Raw genomic sequence first — 26,494 nt, forward strand, 5'->3', positions numbered from 1 at the left:
TTCTGGCAGTGATGGGCAATAACTGACTGCATAATTCAGATGAAATGCCTCCAAATCTGTTATTCTATAAAGATTTAACCACACCAAGTCAAACCTTGGTGTGTCTCTTTCCACTTTTGTCGCTTCCTCTTCCACCTCTCGCTCTCCCTCACCAGAATTACGCCATCATTTACTGGAAGCAGTTGTTCCAAAAACTAGTTTCTGTATCTTTTGGTTCAGTTCATCCAGCATGGACATTTTATTTGTGTGTTGACGCCAACGAAACTTTTGGAATTCTGAGAGATCAAAGGCATACAGTGAACAGGCCTGTTTGGGGAAGCGGTTTTGTTGCGTTTGTTCCCAAATGTTGTTTAGAAATGCTAATGAAGATCTCTCAATGGGCTTGGCAGTCTGCTGACAGATGAACATAACAAGTTGAGACACACAGATCAATGGTCAGATGCACATCCCACACACAGCTTCACGTATTTACTGTCACCAGATATGATGATGTTATGATGTAAGGGAAATGATGTGGGGGTGTTTTTTTTTCTTCGAGTTGGTGCATGAAAAGGTCAGGAACTGTAAAGCATACTGCAGACAGAGGTTGTTTGTGCTGGTATGTTTGTATGCACAAGAGAAGGAATAGGGGGCTGAGTCTGAATAAATTAACCGCGAAATGAGGGAAACTAATGTTCTAGAAAGACATGTAAGACGCACACCGAGCGATGCAGCCAAAAACAACAGAACTGAAAAATCGCAAACAGATTTTGCAAAGATGAGATTTTTTTTGGGCCCAAGTATTTAAAAAAAATAAATACTTTTCCTTACATACAACTGACAGTTTTTAGAAATACTCAAAAAAAATTTACAAGCTGAACAGTGATTAGTTGCGGAGACACCAGTCAGGAGGCCCTGAGTGGTCCCCAATCCCGGGCCGCGGATCGATATCGGTCCATGGGTCAATTGGTACCGGGCCGCACAGAATGAATGAATAACTCACATTACTTCCGTTTTATTCATTTCGGAATTTAAAAGATGTTTTATTTTGAAAAATTACTAGATTCTCTGTTCCATCCGTCTACAGTACGAGGGCACTTGACGCAGGTCAAGGCGCGCTTCTCGGTCCCCTGGCAGGTTATTGCTAAAATGAAACCCAAGAGCTAGCAAAATGAGTAACAAACGTCTTTGGGAAGGGGAAAAGGCCAAGCCAGGAGACAAAAGAGGAGCCTATGACTTTCAAGAAAAAGAAGGCTACATTTAATAGACAGTAGGGGTGTTCACACAGCAAGATTTGGTCCGGCGTAGCACCGGAAAAGAGCTTACACCGGAGCAAATTTGATCCACCTCAGGGAGGTGGTTTAAAAATCTACACGTGTGAACGCAACTGGGTTAAATTTGCTCCAGAGCAAATGCTTGTGAAGAGTTGATTAAGTACGGCGAGAATGCGTTGTGTTCGTGCTCTGTCGGATTTCCGACATGTGTTTGTTTAATAACGACACAAGACTTGGCTGGTAACATCTTTCCTTTTGTAGGAGACTGGACTGTCTCGGTCGGAGTTGTTTGTGTAGTTTGTTCCTTTGTTGTGTGTTCACAACCCCCGCCCTCCATATAATTTATTTTGTGATTTCCTCTCTTGATTTTCTGTTTGGCGCATTACGTTTTTGCTTTTCTGAGTGTCATTGAAGTCATTGTTGATTTACGTTTTCGGGAGCGGTCACTCTCGAGCAGTAGGCACGGAGACCGAGAAGGAGAAGGACGTGCCTGTCCAGTAGTCGCTTGAGTTGTGTATAAGTTTTAAAAAGAACCAACACGACAGCTCATTTGTTTTTTGTCGTTTTGCTCCACTGCAGAAACTGGCGTGTGAACGCAAGTGGGGCTGCACCGACGCCGACACGCTCAGCGGCTTTCTACGTGTGAACGCTCCACAAAATTTGCTGCGGTGTAAAATATATCGCCACTAAATACATTGGTGCAGCGCCGGAGCAAATGTGTGCCGTGTGAACACCCCTAGTATCAGGAGTCCTACTTAAAATATGGATTTATCTCAATGGGAGATTCCCACGCACCAAGCCCACTCTGCATAATATGTTGCAATGGTGAGTCGTATTTTTCATGCACTTTGTATTTGGGGTGTATCTTATTTTGAAGGGACGTTTAAATGTTACCATAGCGACCACAGAGTGTTGTGGCCAGATTGGACGCTCCTCGTGTCATGATTTGTGTTTATTATTTTGGTTAGACCCCTCCGTGAGTCGTCACCTTACCGTGGTGGAGGGGTTTGTGTGTCCCAATGATCCTAGAAGCTAAGTTGTCTGGGGATTTATGCCCCTGGCAGGGTCACCCATGGCAAACAGGTTCTAGGTGAGGGGCCAGACAAAGCACGGCTCAAAGACCCCAATGATGATTGAAATAAATGGATCTAGGTTTCCCATGCCCGGACACGGGTCACCGGGGCCCCCCTCTGGAGCCAGGCCTGGAGGTGGGGCTCGTTGGCAGGCGCCTGGTGGCCGGGCCGACACCCATGGGGCCCGGCCGGGCACAGCCCGAAGAGGCAACATGGGTCCCCCTTCCCATGGGCTCACCACCCATGAGAGGGGCCAAAGGGGTCGGGTGCAATGTGAGCTGGGCGGCAGCCAAAGGCGGGGACCCTGGCGGTCCGATCCTCGGCTGCAGAAGCTAGCTCTTGGGACATGGAATGTCACCTCTCTGGCAGGGAAGGAGCCCGAGCTGGTGTGTGAGGCAGAGAATTTCCGACTAGATATAGTCGGACTTGCCTCCACACACAGCCTGGGTTCTGCTACCAGTTCTCTCGAGAGGGGCTGAACTCTCTTCCACTCTGGAGTTGCTCACGGTGAGAGGCGCAGAGCAGGTGTGGGCATACTCATTGCCCCCCGGCTCAGTGCCTGTACATTGGGGTTCACAACGGTAGACGAGAGGGTTGCCTCCCTCCGCCTTCGGGTGGGTGGACGGGTCCTGACTGTTGTTTGTGCATATGCACCAAACAGCAGCTCAGCATACCCACCCTTTTTGGAGTCCTTGGAGGGTGTGCTGGAGAGTACTCCTGCTGGGGACTCCATTGTTCTGCTGGGGGACTTCAATGCTCACGTGGGCAAACGACAGTGATACCTGGAGGGGCGTGATTGGGAGGAACGGCCCCCCCGAACCGGAACCCGAGTGGTGTTTTGTTATTGGACTTCTGTGCTCGTCACGGATTGTCCATAACGAACACCTTGTTCAAACATAAGGGTGTCCATATGTGCACTTGGCCGCAGTTCAATGATCAACTTTGTAGTTGTATCATCGGATTTGCGGCCGCATGTTCTGGACACTCGGGTGAAGAGAGGGGCGGAGCTGTCAACTGATCACCACCTGGTGGTGAGTACGCTCCGATGGTGGGGGAAGATGCCGGTCCGTCCTGGCAGACCCAAACGTATAGTGAGGCTTTGTTGGGAGCGTCTGGCGGAATCCCCTGTCAGGAGTTTCAACTCCCACCTCCGACAGAGCTTTTCCCATGTTCCGGGGGAGGCGGGGGACATTGAGCCCGAGTGGACCATGTTCCGTGCCTCTATTGTTGAGGCGGCCAATCTGAGTTGTGGCCGTAAGGTGGTTGGTGCCTGTCGTGGCGGCAATCCCCGTACTCGCTGTTGGACACCAGCAGTAAGGGATGCCGTCAAGCTGAAGAAGGAGTCCTATCGAGCCTTTATGGCCTGTGGGACCACAGAGGCAGCTGACGGGTATTGACTGGCCAAGCGGACCGCGGCTTTGGTGGTCGCTGAGGCAAAAACCCGAGCGTGGGAAGAGTTCCATGAGGCCATGGAAGCCGACTTCCGGACGGCTTTGAGGAAATTCTGGTCCACCATCCGACATCTCAGGAGGGGGAAGCAGTGCACCACTAACACTGTGTACAGTGGGGATGGGGCGCTGCTGACTTCGACTTGGGACGTTGTGAACCGGTGTGCAGAGTACTTCGAAGACCTCCTCAACTTCACCAACACGCCTTCCTTGGAGGAAGCAAAGCCTGGGGACTCTGAGGTGGGCTCTCCTATCTCTGTGGTTGAATTCACCGATGTGGTTAAAAAGCTCCTCGGTGGCAAGGCCCCAGGGGTGGATGAGATCCGGCCGGAGTTCCTCAAGGCTCTGGATGTTGTGGGGCTGTCCTGGTTGACACGCCTCTGCAACATCGCTCTGGATTGGCAGACCGGGGTGGTAGTCCCTCTTTTTAAAAAGGGGGACCGGAGGGTGTGTTCCAACTACAGAGGGATCACACTCCTCAGCCTCCCTGGTAAAGTCTTTTCAGGGGTGCTGGAGAGGAGGGTCCATCAGGAAGTCGAGCCTCAGATTGAGGAGGAGCAGTGTGGTTTTCGTCCACGGATTGATATTGACATTTGCCATACATAAGTGTGCATTTCTCAAAAGTATCCTCAGTTTGTTGTTTATGCGTCATGTTACATTCGCACATCATAAACTAATTCAGCCTGCTGTTCTCTATTTTATTTTTGTTTTGCCTTTCAAGCTGACATGTATGTTCTTGGTGTTGGATTTTATCAAATAAATTTTCCCCCAAAATGCGACTAATACTCACCTATGTTTTTTTTCTTCTTTGTTATGCATTTTTTGGCTGGTGCGACGTACCGTATGCTCCGGAGTGATTTATAATCCAGAAAATACGGTAATTGAAAATATGTACAACAAAGGAAATAAAATGCAGTTGAAATATATTTTAGTAACAATACATAGTCAGAGATCTTAATGTGCCAGTGAGTCATGACAGGTAGAGTGGTCACATGATTTGCGATGAGGAATAAAGACTGAGTCGGTTCTCGCCAGACAAAATGAGGGGACTACTATTATAGTGTCACATGTGGTGTGGGAGGATATTCAGACACAGCCACTGTCTCCTTTGTTGTTTCATAGTTCCTTGTTCCTGAAAGTAACAGAATTGGCCAACCTGTGGTGTCCTCGTCAATACCAGCCATAGCGATAGCCTCCAACTAGGAGTGGCTTGCAATTGAACTGAAGCGAATGAAGCAAACTGTGCACGGCATTGCCGCAGGCATCGTTAGCTACCCTGTGAGTATGAAGAAGCCCCAGGTCAACTCAGTTCAGCTTGCAGCACCGGTGTGACCGGTCTGCAACAAATGGTCAGAAATCTTTGCTACGCACATCATTGTTGCGCACATCGTTGCTGCGCACATCGTTGCTGCGCACATCATCTCTCGTCACATGCTTTTCCACAATACACAAGGCCACTTTAAGGAAAATGTATTTGTCACCATGCAGGAGAGGATCGGCACCACACCTCAATGATGCGAGCTAGGTTTGCCGGCTGCGTAGATGGTATCTACAGGTGTAAAGAAACCAACGCACATACCACCGTCATTGCCTTCTTGATCGGTTTCCCAATACAATTAAATGCTTCAGTGAGTCATCAAGGTGCCTTTGTTCTAGCAGGCACGATCTCCATAGTTGTTGCTTTATTCCTTATTCTGCAATGTAAAAATGGCGACCAGAAATACCCATTAAATGAAGTGGAAACTCCACCCTGTGGTGTCCTATTCAATCCCAGCCCGAGCGATACCCTTTGACTTGGGAGTGAAACAGCAACACATTTTCAAAACAACGAGTGTGGCTTTCACGCAAGTATAAATGCAAACTGTGCACCATATTGCCACAGTGATGTCCATGTGGTTGTCGCTTTGGCCTTTAGACTTAAGTACTGCCCCAGTTTATGTCAGAATTTTTCATTCGCCCTACAGCATGTTAAACATATTAAAGTATCATCTGATACAAAAATGTATGTAGAAGACACCACGACTCCAACCTTGAAAAAACTGCTCGAATTTGCCTGAGCAATGTTCGGGGTGGTGGTAGAGGGGTGCACTGTGAATTGAGAGTGAAACACGTTGCTGGTACCGTAGGCTAGCTATGGCGAAAATACTAATTCTATCGTGGGACAGAACTGCCTCTCTGAGCAAAGAAAAACAGAAACAACACTGTTAAGAGTATAAACACATCATGCTTGAGTGGCACAGTCACTGCCTGTGTGGCTCAGTTCATTTCAGTCCCTGGATAAAAGCTCCATTATTTGTTGTAGCTCAAGTCATTTTTTTATACAGTAGGTCACACAATGAAAAATAATCAACAGACCCTCTGAAGCTCAAACACACTGTTTTCTGTCAAATTTCCTCTGAATATCATATCCAAGTTATACATTTGGATGAGCCACACTTCAAGGAATGTGTGTCTTATTTAACTGTTACATTAAATTTAAGCTGCACTTTGTTAAAATGAAATTGTTACTGTGACTTGTGTTTGATGCAGTAACATTGCTGATAGTTCCATGAATTCTGAACTGTCGTGCTCATAACTCGTACTTCACATATAGATGTGATTGTGCACATTATCGATTGCTAGATTTTCGGCCATCCCAGAGGATCGCCCTGGGATGGGAGTCAACATTAACTTTAATCATAGTATTATAGTTTAAGTCCACAGGAGCAGACGAAAACACGATTTTCCAGTACAGTGCTTGAAACTGTGCTTGAGACTGCACCATTAATGCTCCTAACTTATCAGTGTGGGCCTGTAAAAATGTCTTCCGGTCATGCACTAGTTCAGGTGCAAGTTTTAATGGTCTGGATGGTACATGGGATGTGGGGGTGGATAATATAGCAAAAGCGCTTCAACTCTGCGTGCACAAGGCAGAAGTCCATGTGATATGCATCATGGTAAATCGTTTCTGAATAATAATAATAATAATAATACATTTCATATTAAAAGCGCCTTTCATGCCACCCAAGGACACTGTACAGACAATACAATGTAAAAATAAATAAAATAAATATTGTATAAATTGAATATGTAACTATCCAACTCTAGGCGGCATGGAGGTCGATTAGTTAGCGCATCCGCCTCACAGTGCAGAGGTCGTGGGTTCAAATCCGGGCCCGGCCTTCCTGTGTGGAGCATTCATGTTCTCCCCATGGCTGTGTGGCTTTTCTCCAGGTACTCCAGTTTGCTCCCACATTCTAAAAACATGCAAGGCATGTTGTTTGAATACTAAATTGTCTCTAGTTGTGACTGTGAATGTTATTTGTATGCCCAAGCGTGCCCTGCGATTGGCTGGCAACCAGTTCAGGGTGTACCCCGCCTACTGCCCGATGACGGCTAAGATAGGCTCCAGTGACCTTTGTTAGGATAAGCGGCTCGGATAATGGATGGTTGGAATATCCAAGTCTGATTGTTTACTTTGCCACGTTAGTGGACATATCATTTAACGAGCAGCGATCGCGAGTGCAAAATGTGGAACTGGATTAATTGTGTCAGTGTGCAGGCTATAAGTGAAAATGGCTAATCACTTTTTATATAATGCCATGTAACCGGCAAGTGAAAAAAAAATACTTGTATTATTTTTTTCTAGTGGACTCCGCCTTTGTGGTTCAAACGAATAGGATCATAAACAGGAATCTACGAGTCTCAAACAGAAAAAAATTCAGTTGATGCATTAAATGTTATTGATAAAAACCGAAATAATGTGGGCTTTCTATCAATCTATAAAAGCTGAACAGTGGCATATATAAAATTGATTGATTAGTAGGGCTGGGTGATATAGTTGAAATAATGATTCTGCTGTCTGCAGGGGCCAGAGGACCACTTCATTCTTTGTCTGTTGTTTTCAAAAAGGGTCTAGAAATGGTCAACTTTGCAGCAAAAGAGTCACTGAGGTTTGTGGCTGCTATGGTATTTGGTGATATGCTGGATGCAATGCCACATACTGTACTGCATGTACGTTTCCTTGAATGCCACTTTTGCCTTACTCGCCTGTTCAATTTAGAGCTGATGTGACTTCAGAACGACAGTTTTGTTTTATGTCCTTCTAATATATCCACACAGACGCTTTGTGTGTATTATTGCTTTTATCAATGTCATGTTATTCAAGTGGCTATTGTGTTTTTTTTCCTTTAATTAAAGGGAACCAACGGTTTAGCCGGCTGTGTAATGTGGTGTACTCAAATGCAGACAAGCATCACAAAGGCAGGATCCAAATAAATCTTTTTTTCCCCCGCCTGAGATTACTAATAAAACATGCACAGGACGTTGCAACAAAGGCAAAAAAGGACATGCCCGGGAAAGTAGCATTCACAAAACAATAAGCACCAAAAATATGTTGTCACATTTAACTAGAGAATGCATATTTCCACTCCTGTTGTTGTGAAAAAAAAGGTACTGTGATTAAAATACGGTTTCTTACTCTTGGAGAATCTTGCTGTCAGTTGTTTGTGGGAATCCAAAATCCATGACTTCGTCCATCAGCTCATACACTGTCACAAAGTTGTCACGAATACTCTCTTCCTCCAGCTCCTTAAAGTATTCCTGAAACACCTACACCGAGATAAAAGAAGTCAGTTTCCCTACAAAAAAATGTTAAAAGTAATTGTCACATTTCTATTTCAACATGTTATGCTAAAAACTTAAGATATGCATATCTCATGTTTTTGCAAGCAAGTGATGTACTCCAAATTACAATGCCGGATATCTGAATAGGGTTAACCTAGGTTGCCAGCCAATCACATTCTAATTATCCTTAACAAAATCATCATCAAAGAGTTACAGATTATAAATGAAAGCATCTAGTTTACAACTATTGAGAGACGGGGAAGAGGGACAGACAGGGTCCGTAAGTAATTAATTTAATTGTAAGTAGCAGTAACAGTGTTATTTATACTTCACTAATAACCTCTTAGTTGGGAACACAGTATTCTGAGAGAACTCAAAAAAAAAAAAAAATAAATAACCAAACCCGGGTAAAATGGAAAAATGTTTGAGCAATACAATATTTGCTGAATTAATAAACACACATTTGAAGTACCATACACTGCCGAAAAGGTATTTTGATCAAGATGATGTATTCAGGGGAGATTTCTTGAAACATTTATGAATGCATTGCGAGTGGTCATGAAATACATATCTAAAGGCATTCAAAGAAAGCCCACTCTGCTTTAATAATTAATTGTTTTGATGCGAACAAACACCAAGCTACTGTATGTATTGTTATCCAATGGGATATCAAACAAAATGTTAGACAGTCGTACTGAAGAAATAATTGAACCAGTCTGACTGAGATGCTCAATGACAAATTGTCGACAAAGGCCTCATTAACCAAAGGATGCTAGTTAGACAAAAAGATACACACCTGGACAATTTTATAAAGGAAGGAATATAGCAGGGCAGCATTGGCATTCTTTTTGGTCATGGCTACCACTGAATAAAAGATATGTTAAGAAATCGTTGCACTTGGAGAGAAAAATGCAGAATATGTTAGGCTGAATGGATTTGACACATACAGCAAATGAGAACATGGCCATGGGGAAGTGCATTGGCTCAGTTGTCTGATTAGGAATAGCACTTAGAACCAAAATTCCATTATATATGAATAATACGGAACACTGATTTGAATGTTCAAAAACATGCACCTTGCAGTGCATAACGCAGAATGGTGTTGTGATGCTATTTTTTTGCAGCTGCTGCATTATGTGGTGAAACTAAAATGCGGCCCAGATGCTGGCTAGGAGCATTTCTTAACAGTATTTTCCCCATTAAAAAAAATGGAGACACAATGCACAACCATGAATACAGGATACAGTAAAGGTTGTTATGTTTGATCCAAAGAAAATGTGAGGAGCCGTGGGTGATGAGTGGAGTCATCTCTGCCTCTTCTTCCCGCTTAATTAGGAATGGCATGAAGTGGTCAATCTCATTCATATCCATGTTTCCCATGTAGTTGCGGCAGATCAAGACCTGGATGCATCACAGGAAAGAATATCGAGGCAAAGGACACTGTCAGAGAAGCACAATGGTGACATGAAATATTTACAGCTTCTGGTTGAGGTAACCATGCACTCCAGCTTCACGGTGCTTCACTACAACCTGGTACACATAACAAATGTTAACATATGAACTGTTTTTAAATGTAAGCGACACAATTTATGACAATTGTAATGCTCCCACTCTTTAAATGTATACTGTAATGGACATGACCAACACATCACAGCCCACACTTAATCTCTCCCCCATCAATGATAAGTGTGGTCCCCAAACCCAGAAATTAGATTCCCAAGGCAGTTCTAGAAGAGACGCGATGGTGGCACTGGGCATCCGGATTGTACATTCACTACATACAGGCAAATTGATTTATAAGACTAATAATATTCATATTTAGAGTTTCAACATCCATCATATTCATATAAATGTGTGATTATGGCTACCTAAACCGAGAATTGACAATCCCTCCCATAAAATGAAGACGGAGCAGGTCTAAACGAGACAGACTTCTTGTAAATTGAGCATTATATAGTAGATAATCCTAATCTGATCATCAGACAATGGATGTGAAAGATACTTCAAATTGATTTCAAACACATCAAATTGTTCTGAAAACCAAAAGTGTGCTAATACTGGTACTTTAGCTCATAATTAAATATATATGTTATATTTTTGAAAAGGGGAATGGGGGGGGGGGCATACGATAGCACAAAAGTGAAACAAACTCAAATGTATTTGACATGAACCATGATCAACTGCAGAAACGAGTAAAGCAAAATGATCTGTACATTGTGAGAATTGGAAGTGATGGGGAATTTTATGGGGGGGTTTGAATCCATAGAAAGGAAATTCCTGAAAAACCGCTGCTGTGACATTAAACTGCCTTCCAGTTGCTTCAATTTATCACTGCTTTCGTTCGCCGTAATGTCCTCGGTATTAGCATGTCTTATTTGGAAATGTCTCTTAACATTGAACTCTTTAAGAACAACCACAGGCTACTTGCAAATGAGGCAGGTCACGAAACACGATTGATCTGTTTGGCACCAACAGATGGCTCTGTAGCCAAACAGAACCACCTTCACAACTTCAGTGGAACAATAGTCCAATCTCCACCATTCCTTGAATTGTCAGCCCACAAGCAGTCAACTTTACTTTGTTGTTTGTTTAATTTTTGTTTATTTTTTTCCCAGAAACTGTCACGCAAGGGTCATGGAGCTGGACAGAGTGCTGCTACCCACAGTGGGTAAATGTGCCATTGCATTAACGTGTATTTCAGTGTTTGTCAAACCCTGTTCAGTGTGCCGCGGCATAGGGTATATTGTCAGGTGTGCCGTGGGAAATTATCCAATATAGTATGCCTGTGCAGTCTACCGCCTGACATTGGAGATGCAACGGCACCAATGTTCCCTCTAAACTGCGCACTGGTCGCACACTCTCAGTGCACAAGAAAATCTATCCAGTGCAGTGAACGCACTGCAAATGAATAAGATATATAACTTTTTTTCCCTCTATCTATCAATTTGCTGTGTAATTCAGTGAGTGATGGGTGTCCAGCCAATCACACGATATGATGCAATGACGCTATGCAGCCAATTACGGCATTGACAGTACTTGCGCATGTTCTCTGCTGCATAACAATAACAGTGCGGTGGCGGTAAGTGATGCTAAAGCTAATGCCTTATCGTGGCGAAACGACCGGTCAGTGAATGTGATACGTCGACTCCCGAAACCAAAATAAGAACGAACTGTGGTTTTTTTAAGTTGGAATGGCTGTTGCAGTATGTGCAAATAGAAGAACAAGCAGTGAAACTGGGTGAAATGTTTTCTTTTTCGGTTGAGAAATGTATGCTCTGCAAAAGGTTTTACAAAGCTAAAGTTGAGAGCGAAAAATATGGACTAAATGGAAGCTGGACTACCTCCAGTGACACATTCAGCAGAAAAGTGGAATGGATGGAATTATACAAAGTCTCAAGATGGGAAAAGGGATTGGCACAATATTGCGGGAGAGCGCAAACGACCAGGAGAAAAAGAACCTTCTATCACACAGAAAACAATCCGACCCTGAGCAAATTAAAGTTCTAATTGACTATATTTTAATTGCCATTAAAATGAATGCACCAAATATTGAATTGATGTTGATTTGATTCCTATTCAAATGGACGCCATATTATGTTATAATATGGTGTCATTTTTCAATGTTAAAAAAAAATGCTTATAGTAACATGATAACACTTACCGGTAATTGTCAAAATATGCTTTTTTCACATTTTCAGGTAGTGGTGGGTCGCTGGATTTTTTTCAATGAAAGAAATGTGCCTTGGCTCGAAAAGGATTGAAAAACACTGGTGTATTTTCAATGCTGGTCAACAGGGCTACGGCCCGGATATTATGAATTTTATGCCAGAGGCTGTGGGCTGGATAAAAGATTACCACAGGCTGTATTAAAGCAAATTCAGGGGACGTTTCTGTAGGAGACGCCCTGGCAGCAAACACGTACAAACATACTGTACTTGCTCTGTCTTTGCTGGGAGCAGAGCCGTGACGTAGTGTCGTTGAAAAGTGCACTTAGATATTGGCTGCCGCAGGCAGTCGTTAATCGCACAGTATTTTGGCCGATGAAAAAGCTATCATGGCGGAATGCAAAGCGCATAGATGTCTCGATAACAAGGGAAAAAAAACAATCGTTCGCGGAGAACTGGCCGTTAAAAATCAATACCAAATGAGTATTTCCACATTCAATTTACATCACACACACACACACACACACACACACACACACACAGATACACAAAAGTCAATCAACGCTTTTGTTTGTTGTTACATCATTACTTGCCTCACCGTTACAGTGGCAGACGAAAGGAGTTTGGCCACTCGCTCCCGGGGTGAAAACAAAAATACACATAAACTTAAATGCTATGTTGTCATTAGCACACATGTATGTGCGATATGTTTTCCAAAAATTGAGTTTGGGGTTTGGCAAAGCAGTTTGAACAATTAATAGGAGTGTTTTCTCCTGTGGTGTGCCGCGGGAAAATATCCAATTTATATGCCTGTGCGGTCTATCACCCAGAAAGTAATCATGTAGTACCCTCTCACACCGCTAGGGAGGAGCAACAGCTAGCCAATTACCTTGTGTTTAGCCGAGAGACAAGCGAATTTGTGACGCATGAATGCAGGATGACGGTGAAACAATCAATGATGAGAATACTGTATACTTCTTTCTTTGAGTTCATTTGATTACAATTCAAACTGTTATACCGTCATTCTTCAATGTTAATAAAGGTTGTAGTAACAATATAACACGTAATTGTTCAAATAAGCGGGGGGGGGGTTTTCCACATTTTCAGCTAGTGGTGTGCTGCGAGATTTTTTCAATGAAAGAAGTGTGCCTTGGCTCAAAAAAAGTTTGAAAAACACTGAGCTATAGTGTAGATAAAGCAATTAAAAAGTGCACTTCATTTACCATCATGATTAAATTGGATGTTACCTTTTTTTAGACATTCTACACGTGTTTTTTCAGCACAAGTACACAGCATCCATTTGAATTGATTTGGGATATGGCAGTGACATAGTTAATAAACCAGCCCCAAGCATTAGGTGACAATAGACAACAACAACCTGGCATGCGACTTAACAGAAACTGATGAGTGCAAAGGAAGGCCCAGGCAATGATGCAACGTCACAGTCATTCCTAACATGATGCCTTGTATGAAAATTAACCAGGGGGATTGTCGGTGTGCTGTTTTGGTGAATACAAGACTCGATAGAAAAGTGGAAACACCAGATATTTATCAAACTTATAACACAATGTTGCTGTTTCCCCATCAATACCTCGAAACGGGTCATCAGAGGTCCACTTTAATTTTCCAGAAAATAGCAGATGAAAGACATGACACAAAACAAAGCCATTTCAAATGTTTGAGTGACATCATTTATATTCAACCAACATGCAATATTAATGAGCTGTAAAAATTGGGTTAGGTTCGATTTTAGACCACAATCGCTACAAATGGATACATAAACAATGATTCAACACTGTACATACAAAGAAACACCCACTGAGCAATCAAAGCTCCAACGCTTGAGGGATCACACACACTTTCAAATTTTGGAAGGCAGGAGGCTGTGTTGCATGATGCAACACAGACAAAAGGAAATGAATTCAAAGGAAATACCAGGCAAGTGTTGTCACCCGGGCCAGGAAAAATGGAATGAATGAATATGTCACAGCTAAGATTGTGTGACAATAGTTCTATAACACAGTACTACACGTCTAGGGATCACCGGCAAGAAAGAATTAGGAAAAAGACAATTTCTCAGATCAAAAGAAACTCCAATGCTGACATTGCCAAGGAAGTTACTTTTTTCCTTCTGAGAGAATATAATCATAAAAGTACACACCAGATATGGTATATGAGGTGTGTTAGCAAAGTTCCAGGAATAATGTCACAAAAGATTTATCTCAGAACCAAACCACGAAGTAGGGATGCACAATATTGGAAAAGTGTGTCATGCGGGTGATAGATATTCTTGCAATATTTAACATGGAGCTAAAGAAATGGGGGTTCAACTGCAAAGAGCCACATCATACCCTTCCTTGCACACGCGTAGACACACACACACACACACACACGCACACACACTTGCGCGCGCGCGCACACACTCACGCAGGTGGCCGCCAGTGCACTCGCGCACATATGCGTGCACACCACGATGACCAACAGTCGGAACGGGCCGAAAATGAATGAAAGCTCAAGATACAAACAAACTAATCTTTTTTCCCGAACCCATTTCCTCCTACCCACCCCTTGCGGTCGACTTGGGACCAGTTTGCTGGCTCCCGGTCGATTCTGATCGACGTATTGGGCACCCCTGCCTTAAAATCAGAGGTAATTTGCTGACTAGCTTAGTGCTTAGCGCCATTGTTTGCGCATAAGCGGTGTCAATCAATCCTATGTCTATGTCAATCAAGTAACAGGAGTGATGTTCGGCTGACGTAGTACGTTCTGTGTAGTTTGCGCCTTGTTTGAATGGCATCACCAGTGCCGAGGCGTTTTCGACGCTTGTCATGTGAAAGCCCGGGAGACGCATTGAACCAGCCAAAGAGCCGCATGCTGCTCGCAAGTCGCAGGTTGGCCACCCCTGTCCTATGTCATAACATATATATACCCAATATATGTATTTATGTACAGTATATATTCATTCATTCATTCATTTTCCGAACCGCTTGATCCTTACAAGGGTCACAGGGGGTGTGGGTGGTGCTGGAGCCTATCCCAGCTGTCTTCGGGCAGTAGGCGGGGGACACCCAAACCATTTTTTTTGGAGTGTTCAATCAGTTTTTGCATGTTTTTGGAATGTGGGAGGAAACCAGAGGACCCGCAGAAAACCCACGCAATGAGGCCGGAACTGGAATTGAACCCTGTACCTCTGCACTGTTAAGTCAACGTGCTAACCACTCAACTAACGGGCTGCCCTAAATGTGCGTGTGTGTATTATTTTCAGTAAAAACGAGTATTTGTGTGTGTATATATATATATATATATATATATATATATATATATATATATACACTAGAGCTGTCAGTTTAGCGCGTTTTTATTGGCATTAATTTAAATGAATTTTAACAGGATTAAATTTTTTCTGGCGAGATTAACGCGACACACGTCACAAGCGGATGTTACGTTGCTCTATAAATACACCAGAAACAAAAGAACAAGCGCGCTGCAGAAGTCCACGACCATCTCTGTTTTGCCAGCCACGGCAGCGCAAGACACCGAAAACGGATACTTAGAGTTTATGAATGGAAAGTTTACTTTTAAAAAGTTGCCATATTGCTCCACTGACAAGACCAAAGTTATCTGTTCTTCTCTCTCTCTCTGTATCATACAGGTATACGATGTACTGTATGCCACTGACACGATTGTTACTTGTTTGGAACTATTTTGTGTGGAAGGTCACAGTGTTCTGTGTCCATGTAAATAGAGCGGGTGGAGCTTCTCTGTTCATCTGACAGTGACAGCGCGCTACAGTGGTAGAGACCTAGCGAAAGTAAAATGTCTCCAGTGTTGTCATCGAACCAAGTGTAGTCATTCGAAATGAGGTAGACACAAAAACCGTAGAGAGACTTCCGCGCAAGAAGGACCAATACAATCAACATAGCCTGACTGTGTTAAGGGGAGTGAACCCCCCCCTCCCCCTTTCAGAATGGTTTGCCCCTGCAGCACGGGGGAAGTGCGTGTGCTTGTTTGTACGGCCAGCAGTTTCCAATACAGCGGCACATAATGAACATTGGTGTCCGGTGTCTCGTTATTCTTCAACAAACATACAGAAACAGACTGCTGTGCTGAAAGCAAACTTGAGAAAAATGAAGTATGCAACCATGGTTTAAATCCACTATAGACTGAGTACTAGAGTACCTTATATGTGCACTTTATAATGTTATATTGCTCTGTTTTAATTTCATAAAAAAAGCTGTTAGAGCAGCTGTTGTGTGACAAAATATTTTTTTCACCGTTATTGATGGACAGTGATATTGTGTGAGAGATTATGTGTGAATAACTGCACCAAGTGAAAAATGTTAATGTAAAATTGAAAATCGAAATAGTTATTTCAGTAAATATTTGCATTTGGCATATAGAAAACTGGTTCATGATTCCATGTTGACGAGAGCATTAAAATGGGGAAAAAATAGGACAAAAAATGTAAAAGGAAATTCAGAAACGATAAAAAATGTGAGTAATCACGATTCATTTTTTAGTTCATTTGAGTTAATTATGACAGTTACATTTTTAATTAGATTAAATATTTTAATCGTTTGACAGCTCTAATATATATATATATATATATATATATATATATAAAAAATGTACTGTATATATAGTCCTCATATAAATGGTCTCTTCACTTGTAAAGCGCTTTCCCACCTACGAAGGAAATCAAAGCATGTCACGATGACCTCACATTTACCTCCTGATGACACAGCTTCAGGGGGTTCAGTAGCTTGCTCAAGGACACTTTGACATAGTTCCAAGGGCTGGGGATGAACCAACAACCTCTGGGTCGGGAAACGACCATACTCCCACTGGCGCCTCCTCATCAATTGTAGGATGACAGCAGTAAAGCGTCACAAATTTACATACCGTACATACATATTGGAAAGGAGTGTGTCACAGAATTTCAGACCAATCTAAGTGTATATTGTATAACTGCAAGAAAGATAACTATAGCTATTAAATGAAGTCTATAAGTATATCACAAATGTTAAGATAATGGGGAAATAATTGTACCTAAATCGAAGAAAAATTACAACTGTCACCCAACCTACATTCATCCCAATTGTTCACAAAAAAAATAAAAAGTCCAACAATGTCAAAGTACTATTTCGCATGTAACAATGAATCCTAATTCTGAGTAACACAATCAATAATGAGTCTTGTAAATTAAAGGGACCAAAGTGAGAGACCAACATTAAAATGACCAAAAGGCGAAAGGTACATCACATTTATTCAACAGTTGGAAGGACGTCACAGTGATCAACTGGTTCGTACAGACGTACTCTGCGGTTCGATTCCGAGTTTGCATGTTCTCCCCATCCCTGCGTGGGTTTTCTCCAGGTATTCCAGTTTCCTCCCACATTCCAAAAACATGCATGGTAGATTAATTTGGAGACTCTAAATCTTCCCAAGGTGTGACTGTGAATTCACATGGTTGTTCGTCAATGTGTGCCTTGCGATTGCCTGGTTCAGGGTGTACCCCGCCTCCTGCCCAAAGTCAGCTGGGATAGGCTAAAGCACACCCGCGACCCTCGTGAGAATAAGCAGCTCGAGTAATCGATGGTTTGTTGGCAGACATCCATTCATTCACTCATCCATCTATTTTCTGTACAACTTATACTTACAAGATGATCTGGAGCCTATCCCAGATGACTTTGGGAAGTTGGGGTGGAAATCTTGGACTGGTCGCCAGCCAACAGAACAGCAGGGTAGATATGGTAACCAACCATTGTTGGCAGACAGTTATCAAAATACATTTTAGAAACGTATTGTGACATCTCGGATAGTAAAACAAAAATTGCAGTTACTTTTTAAGTACTGTTACTCGTCAACCATAATTTTTGTAGAAAATAATGCAAGTTTTCAATCATGGTCCAATCAATTTGTGGCTTTACAAAGAACCTTTTGTCCAGTTATAATAATGGCATTGCTAAACGAAGTGAAATATGAGCACCCTTGTTTAATTTTCTCACTTTGGCCTAGACCAAACTGCAACTGTGAACTATTTTTTGACATTTCCACAACTAGAAAGTTGGATTTAAGAAGTCCTGAAGTCCTGTTCATGGTAAAGAGACAATCCCTACACATGACAACCCCAAGCTGTGAGTCGAACAGAGTCACTCATTAAAATGCAATCAGAAGACAGTGGGAACAAATGAGGCTGTGCTGATTCCAATAGCCTGACATTTCAGTTTTCACAGCGGGTGATCGCACCATGAGGCCGACAGCTCAGGCACTCGGGCAGTGAGGGGCAGGAAGAGAAAAAAAGAGATGTGGTCATGAAAATAAGTGTGTCGGTGTGAGATTATAATGGGATGATGCTGACTTTACTGACTTGCCCCGAGGCAAAGACTGAAAGTAAAAAAACTTTGTTGTTTATAATATGCCAACCATGAAGCTTTTTTTTCTTCTTTTTTTTTACTGCTAGATTATTCAAGTGAATACTGATCCGATGTCAGTACCTTTTGCTGTTCTCAAATAAATGAAGCCAGTGTTGTGTCATCACAATGAAGTGGTTATTCTGTCATTTATATTTAACAGCATATACAGCAAAAACAAGTGAGTGTGCACCCTGCGTTTTACTGACAATTGTTCCCCATCGTGTAAACTTGCCTTTTGTGCAAAGTCATCTGGAATGAACTTGGGCGTTCCTGTGACCCTGAACCACAACGAACAATATAGAAAAACGTAGGATAAATGTAGGTGCAAAAATCTTTGGCTTCTATTGGATAGCTTTTAACTATGCAGTGGCTACCATGAAAAGCAGATACAAGCGCGGTAAAAAAAGTTTCGCACAAACAGATGAAGTTGTGCTGTAAAGCATGAAAATTGAATTAAAACTGTTAACTGTTCTGTCGATGGTGGTGCGGGCAACCGCAGTGGCTTCTCTCTCTCCTGTGGTTGAGAGGAAATATATTTCATCAGTGCTGTATGTTGCACATAGGGCACATTTGACAATAAAGTTGACTTGAAAACTAGTTATTCTAATTACAATATTCATATTTATTGTAAATACAGTTGATATACTAATTACTTGGGCTAATTTTAGCTCTCCAAATACAAGCGGTAAAAAATAAAACAAACTATTGGTGCGCAACAGATTTGGCAAGTGAAACGCCAATCTACAGTATGTTTTAAGTGTAGAGTGATATTCGCTTGTCAAAAGGACAATGAAAACAATGGTTTTGAAGACGTCAGAATTAATTCTGCTGAGACCATCATAACGTAGGGCTTTACTTGAATCCTTGAGTAATTGGAGGACCTGCATCAGCGGAAGTTGTTAGTGGTCTCATTCAAAGTTTGTTTTATCTGCAATTCACCACTGGCATTGTCAAACAAAGGGAATCAGGAGCGCCAGGAGAAGTATTTTAAAACAGGTGAGCTACCCCTCCGTGAGTCGTCACCTTACTGTGGTGGAGGGGTTGTATCGGACGTTGTATCGGTCTGTCGTGGTGAAGAAGGAGCTGAGCCAAAGGGCGAAAGGTCGATCTACGTTCCAACCCTCATCTATGGTCACGAGCTATGGGTCGTGACCGAAAGAACGAGATCCCGGTTACAAGTGGCCGAAATGAGTTTTCTCCGCAGGGTGTCCGGGCTCTCCCTTAGAGATAAGGTGAGAAGCTCGGTCATCCGGGAGGGGCTCAGAGTCGAGCCGCTTCTCCTCCACATCGAGAGGAGCCAGATGAGGTGGCTTGGGCATCTGATTCGGATGCCTCCTGAGCGCCTCCCCGGTGAGGTGTTCCGGTCATGTCCCACCAGGAGGAGACCCCGAGGAACACCCAGGACACGCTGGAGAAACTATGTCACCCAGCTTGCCTGGGAACAACTCGGGATCCCCCAGGGAGAGCTGGAAGAAGTAGCTAGGGAGAGGGAAGTCTGGGCTTCCCTGCTAAAGCTGTTGCACCAGCGACCCGGCGGTAGGCAACAGTAGGCAGTAGGCATAAGCGGTAGATGATGGATGGATGGATGGATGGATGAGCTACCATAGTGATGTTTCTGCGCTTAACATGCTCCAAAAGTGCATACCTGATTCTTTGTGTCAGGTCTCCCAATAAAGTGGGCAAGTATTTCCTTTTTACAAACTCAGTCTTGTCTCGTATCTAATTTATTTTTCTGTTTCATCCCTGTTAGGGTCCATTATGGCGGTTCGTCATCCTGGCATGCGTTTGTACATATGTATGTGTGTGCTAATAAAGCCTTCATATGTGGGGGAGATGAGGACAATTAATAATCTAAGTCACGAAGCCTCAGGTGGCAACATGCGTCATCACAAATCATGATGGCAGCTTTAAGGTTAAAAAAGAGGCAATAGCGGTTACCTCACTTGGGAAGTCTGTATTGCTTATAAACATATAGTAAGGTAAGTTACTGTGTGTTAGTCCCTGGTAGACATGAGACAAGGCCCAATATCAACACTATACCCTACGGTCCTTGTTGAAGTGTACACATAGTACTGTACAAGTGAAGGCTGTGTTCAAGAGCACTGGTTACAAGCGTACAAAAATTGCAGAATTGGGACGGTGCGTGTTACGTCACCGACGTACCCCATTGTGTTGGATTTTGTCAGCATGTGTACAGGAATCTCACCGAATGTCAACAGTTTCCGACTAGTTTGGTCAAATCCGCTATGCATTGTGGGTACTACGTTTCGGCTGAGGTGTTGTGGATGCAGGCTCAGCTAACGTATGGAACACCGGTGCAAAAGAGGTGGGGCGTCAGAGCACTTTTGAGAATTGGGACACTCAGTCTCCCAGGACATGAAGTGGGAAGTCAACACCAACTCCATCCTGAAAAGGGCCCAGCAGAGGATGTACTACCTGAGGCTGCTGAGGAAGCATGGCCTGCCACAGGAGGTACTACGACAGTTCGACACGGCAGTCTTTGAATCAATCCTGTGTTCTTCCATCACGGTTTGGTTTGGGGCTGCCACAAAAAAGGACAAAATCCGACTTCAACGGACAGTTAGGACGGCGGAAAAAATAGTTGGCACCGCCCAACCCACTCTGGAGGACTTGCACACTGCAAGAATCAAGACAAGGGCACGGAAAATCCTACTGGATCCTGCGCACACTGCCCACCGCCTTTTCCAGCTACTCCCCTCAGGCAGGCGCTACCGATACATGCACACCAAATCTAGCAGACACTTAAACAGCTTCTTCCCTCTAGCCATTAACTCTTTGCAATTTTGCACAACCCTGTGGAACAGCATTACCGCTATAATCACTGTAGCCCCAGCTCTGTACTTATTTGAACCACTGTCACTGATGTATACTCCACTGCACCAGACACTTTAAAGCGCTCAAGGTCATCTGCACAATTGCACACTTGGACTACAAATACTGCTACTGGTCACTTTAAAATGGTTCAATGATTTTCTGCACCAACTGTTATAGCATTTGTATGCTACCACTGATCACTTTAGCTCTGCTTGATACTTTGCACATTGTCTCACAGTTGATACTGAGTGGTACCACTGCACTACGGGTCACTTACATTACGGAATGTCCTGCCATACTTATTTTTCCAAACCTATTTGTCATGTCCTTGTTTATGATGATACTGATGCAGCGTGTTATACTGGAGACAAATTCCTTGTGTGTTCGACATACTTGGCCAGTAAAGATGATTCTGATTCTCTACACAATCGCAGACTTAACAAGAATGTCCAACTGAGGGGCACATGGGTGGAAATGTTTGTTTTGGGAATGGACCAAGTGTGTGTGTGTGTGTGTGTGTGTGTGTGTGGTAACGGGTTTGATCGCAGGAGTTTGGCTTCTTGTAAAGTAGATCTCGGGTCAAAAAAGGGTGGGCACCTCTGGTATAGAGTGTCCAATTAACCTACCATGCATGTTTTTGGAATGTAGGAGGACAACAGAGCACCCCGAGAAAACCCACACAGTGAAGGGACTTTCATTCACAGTGTAGGCTTTCATATTGCTTTTTTGCGGTTTTTCATCCAGTCACAAAATACTTGCTTTTGTGTCAGTGCTCCTTTTCATTGTTATAGATGATTCGGGTGGAGGTTTGTAATCCGTGACAGCAAATACTTATGTTTTGCTGAGTGTAATTGAGAGGCTGTTTTGGGGTATTATGGAGGAACAGGGGGTGCCAAGGTGCCATGAGCAAGGGGGTACCCTGGCTGGACCCCTGGACTGGAGATAACAATCGGCAGGATGACCGCTTCCAACAACAAAAGACAGCCAAATGTGAAAGCCCATATCCACATCAAAGATTCACAATGGAAGGACAATTCACACCTAATATTACAGATGTAGTTGATAACACCTGGACTTTTTTGCCCATGCTTGAGCACACTCACACGCAGACACACACACACACACACACACACACACACACACAAAGACAGGCATGCCCTTTTTGGAGAATTGTATTCAAGGTGGGTCAAGGGAAAGGCGTCTTTGTCACTCTACCTCACTACCCACGCGGTTAGGAGAAGTTGACCAGAGCTCTGTCTAGAATAACTGGCTTGATGTATGCTGTATTAGACTATTTTTTAGGGATTAAACACTTTTCTGTATTCCTGACTCAATAAACGTGTGTATGTGGTCATTCCTGAGAACCATCAATGAGCACCGCAGAAATCCACCAAGGTATTTGATTACTGTATTGGTCAAATAGTGTGGAAATTCGGCCTTCAACAGGCACAGACAGCGCATGCAGGAAGATCGGGACATCGAATCGAGCCCTACACTGCTGGACTGTGAGGCAGATGTGACGGAAGGTTGGTCAGTCCAACACTGATGGACAACCTTTTTGCTGACGATTGACCAATACAATGAAGGGAAACTTCAGAAAAAGATGCACTAATCACTGACAGAAGTGGATTTTCAGTGTAATCATCACGAAGCGGGTAATGTATCAACGGACTTGTTAGTCTTTCACTGATGGCCGCCTGTGTTGTTTCTTTTTTGACAACTTACAGAAACACCCATTGCCTGTATCGCAAGTGTTTGTTTCCAGAACTTAGAGAGGACTGCACTGACAATATACACGATGTGTGACTCACACAGTGTGAGAGTGAGTGCTGTTTTCAATAGGATCTCTGTGGGGACAGTAATGACCGGCTGTGATTGGCTTCGCAGTCGGAATCAGTTGACATCCCTTCACTCTGCTATGACACAAATTACACTATTTATTAAGTTTTCAATCTTTGTTTGAGTCTATTTTTTCATGTCTGTGTATTTATATGTATATAAAACTATGAATGTGTTATGAAAGAAGAAGGAATTTTTCACTGCTGTAATGTACAAGAACACATTACAGTAAATATTCTCTAGTACGGACTCGTGTTTGCGCTGTCCAATTTGTCCTGATAACAGAAATTCCTCATTTGGGAAATGAGCATGGTACATGTCCTTTCTGAACCTGCAAGTAGGGTGACAAAATGCACGTGTAACAACACAATCAATAAAATACAAAAATATACTGTCCAAAAACTGCAATACAGGTGTATCCCCAAAAAATCACAACAGTAAAATATGTGCAGTATTTTAATGTTTATTTTTTTCTGTCTTGGGGAAAAAATGTGTCTATTTTGGATTGTTTTGTTGGATGCATTCTTTGGTTTATGACAATGTTTGCCTGCGTGTCATACAGTTTTCTTGCTAGCTGCAAGTAACTGTCCCGTTGATCACCGATGTCTGGTAATTCTTGTGCATATTGAAGGATTTTTGTTGCTATTGGCATTGCTTCCTTGCTGGATGGTGGCTTGTCATTAGGATTTGAATTGATGCCTTGTTTTCTAAAGTTTCGTAGATTTGCATCTTTCCGACTCCAAGTGTCTGCTGGATCTTTTTAACTTTGTGTCCAGCCTTGCTCAAACGGATGCATTTCACTCGCTCTGCTCCAGTTGTTACAGTTCTTCTACGTTTCGATGCGATGATCTACACGACGTAAATGAATAAAGTTAAAATCTTTCGCAATTTCAGTTTCGTTTCGAAACTGATGAATGAAAACAGCGAAGCGAACACGTTTCTTCTGTCATGTCAAGTGGATGCTGCCTTTAAGCTAATGCCGCATTCTCCAGGACTTAAGTGAATAAAGTTAAAATCATTCTCAATTACAGTAAAACGCACGGCAATAAAAACTCACTTACATGTCGTCCTTTAGAATCTGATGATTGAAAAACGTGAAGTGAAAACTTGTTTCAGTGATGTCTTTTCCGTCGCATCGGGTGGGTGTTGCGTGTATTTAAGCTCCCGCGGCATTACACCTCCATCCGGGTTACGGGTAGTGGAATTTCCGCTTACGCAAGTTCCGGTTACATGTAAGATCGTAGTCAAAATGTTAATGCATAGGTTTTTATTCCGGGTGAGGGATATTCCTTTCCATAGAATTCCGGCGATGGGAATATTTATGGTATTGTGTTTTTTTTTCTTTTTCTTTTTAACAATATCATGAGGGTTTTTTTCAATATATTTTTGTGATAATATTATGGCAGCTTTCCCACAATATTGTGATAGTATTATGGGGTTTGGATATTGTTACATTCCTAGTTGCGACACTGATATAGTGCAATCCATTTTCCATTTTATCACACTGCAACACTGTTTTTTTCCATCTATTGGACCTTGATATTTTTGGGGGGTTGGGGTTACTGGCAGACTGATAGATGGACTGGTGAAATTTACAGACGGAAGCAATGATGGAAGCACAGTTAGACTGATCAATTGAGGATTACAGTTTGGTGTGGCTTAAAAAAATGACGGATTGATAATGAGGGACAGTGGCCCAGACCGCTGACAGATCATGGACTGGCAATTTTTAGTAAAATGCCTACCACTGGGCACACATGCCACCATTCCATAGATTCAAATTGCTCAAATAGTTTTTGGGTTAAAACAAATCTTAAGTTTCAAAGCCAAGGTGAATGTCAATTAAAATGTTATTTCAAATAATGCCTGACCAGTCTTGAGAGTACAGCCAACAATAAGAATGAGGCATTGTTATCATCATAAAGGCAGAATTTTTCACAACCCTTTTGCACAATTCGATTGTGCTGGTTTCCCTCACGAAGTCTTGTGTAGTTTGATTTCTTTTTTCAGGCAGTTACACTTAACAAGCAATGTCAAGTAAGATTGGTCTCGAGACAAATCAATTTGAAATTATGCATTTAAGAAGCGATTATTATGTGTGTCAATAAAATTGGCCATTGAGAATGATCAAGCAACGTTTGCTTTTGCATAATTTGGAAAGGGACAGGGTATAGAAGACAAAGTGTTTATGGCTGCACAAGAACAACTTGTCTGTTTTGTAAAACCAGTTCGACAGGTTCTTTCTTATTGACACGTCAGTTTTAAATAGAAACAGAAAGTTGACATAATTTTGCAATTCATGAAATGTGCAGAACTTAGCAATTTGATTTGGTTGTTGACATTGTTGAAGCAGGTGTTTAGATCTTCAAAACTTACCTTTCCCTTCAGGTCAAGGATAAATAACGCCGACGCCGACATCTTCGTTGAGGTGTAAAATCCTCGGATGCTGGAACCGGTCTTATTATAAGCGTACCTAGAGTCAAAAGTGGGTCACTTGTGAGCAACAATTTTAGCTCTCATCATCTTTCTTCCTCCTCTCTTTCAGCCTCTGCTTCTCTTGGTCGCGTTTCCTTTCGCTTTAACTTGCGGCGCTTCCTGGCCCCGAGTGTCAAGTTAACTGTTGTCATAAGAAAAGTAGTACAGCATTTCCGGTATGCCAATACAAAAGAGCCGGGCTGCAAACAGACTTCTCGTTATGAAAGTAATCAGTCGTGACCTAATTTGGCAACACAGACAGCACCGCTGACATAATTACCTCAATGATTGATCAATATGAACTAGTCAGCAGGCAAAGAAAGAAAGAAAGAAAAACAAGAAACATGAAAAGAAGCCGGTATAAGTCCCGAGTGATTCATCACCTGAGGATAAAATACATAAATGTTTGATTTTTTTTTGTTTGTGCATGGTGTCAAACGACTTGCCCCACTTTGCAAACGCTGTCAAACGAGCAACAATAACAAAAAAATAATAATTAGCTAACGATGTCTGAAAAACACACCTTTCTGTACTTCAATTTTCACTTATGTATATTTAAATGCCAATAGATAACACGAGCGCAATGATCAGGATTTTTTTGAAGCCAACAACATCAAATAATTCTGTTAAATACGGCCACGCGTAGGGAATATTTTGCCTCTCCAAATCTGTTGCACTCACCATAAATGTTCCCGTTCCCTCATGTTGGCGCTCTCTCTCTTTTTATAAGAATATTTTATTTAATTGGTTGAATTTCATGCACTGCATGGTGACTTTGGTGAAATGTCGCATGTCAAGAAGTGCATTGCCCCATTTTACAAATCAAGGTTTCAACAGCAACAGCTGATTTTCAATTTGATGAAAATATGCAATGTTGAAAGATAT

At 42.5% G+C, this 26,494-nt stretch overlaps 1 protein-coding gene across 2 annotated transcripts in view; it reads right to left on the reverse strand.

Annotated features, from left to right (window-relative positions):
* Positions 1–25,753, reverse strand: part of ap1m3 (adaptor related protein complex 1 subunit mu 3) — a 41,767-nt gene extending 16,014 nt beyond the window's left edge. Inside the window, exons 1-4 of one of the 2 annotated variants that reach the window (XM_052073458.1) lie at positions 25,511–25,752; positions 9,624–9,780; positions 9,176–9,243; positions 8,234–8,364 (exon numbers count right to left, since the gene is read on the reverse strand). In XM_052073458.1, coding sequence (XP_051929418.1) covers positions 8,234–8,364; positions 9,176–9,243; positions 9,624–9,780; positions 25,511–25,552 — 398 coding nt within the window. In that variant the 5' untranslated portion in view covers positions 25,553–25,752. Of the gene's footprint in view, positions 1–8,233; positions 8,365–9,175; positions 9,244–9,623; positions 9,781–25,510 lie in introns of both variants that reach the window. The other variant, XM_052073459.1, reaches the window with a different exon arrangement.
* Positions 25,754–26,494: the final 741 nt, after the last annotated feature.

This window comes from Hippocampus zosterae, chromosome 8 (assembly GCF_025434085.1).
Source record: "Hippocampus zosterae strain Florida chromosome 8, ASM2543408v3, whole genome shotgun sequence".
Lineage (NCBI taxonomy): Eukaryota > Metazoa > Chordata > Actinopteri > Syngnathiformes > Syngnathidae > Hippocampus > Hippocampus zosterae.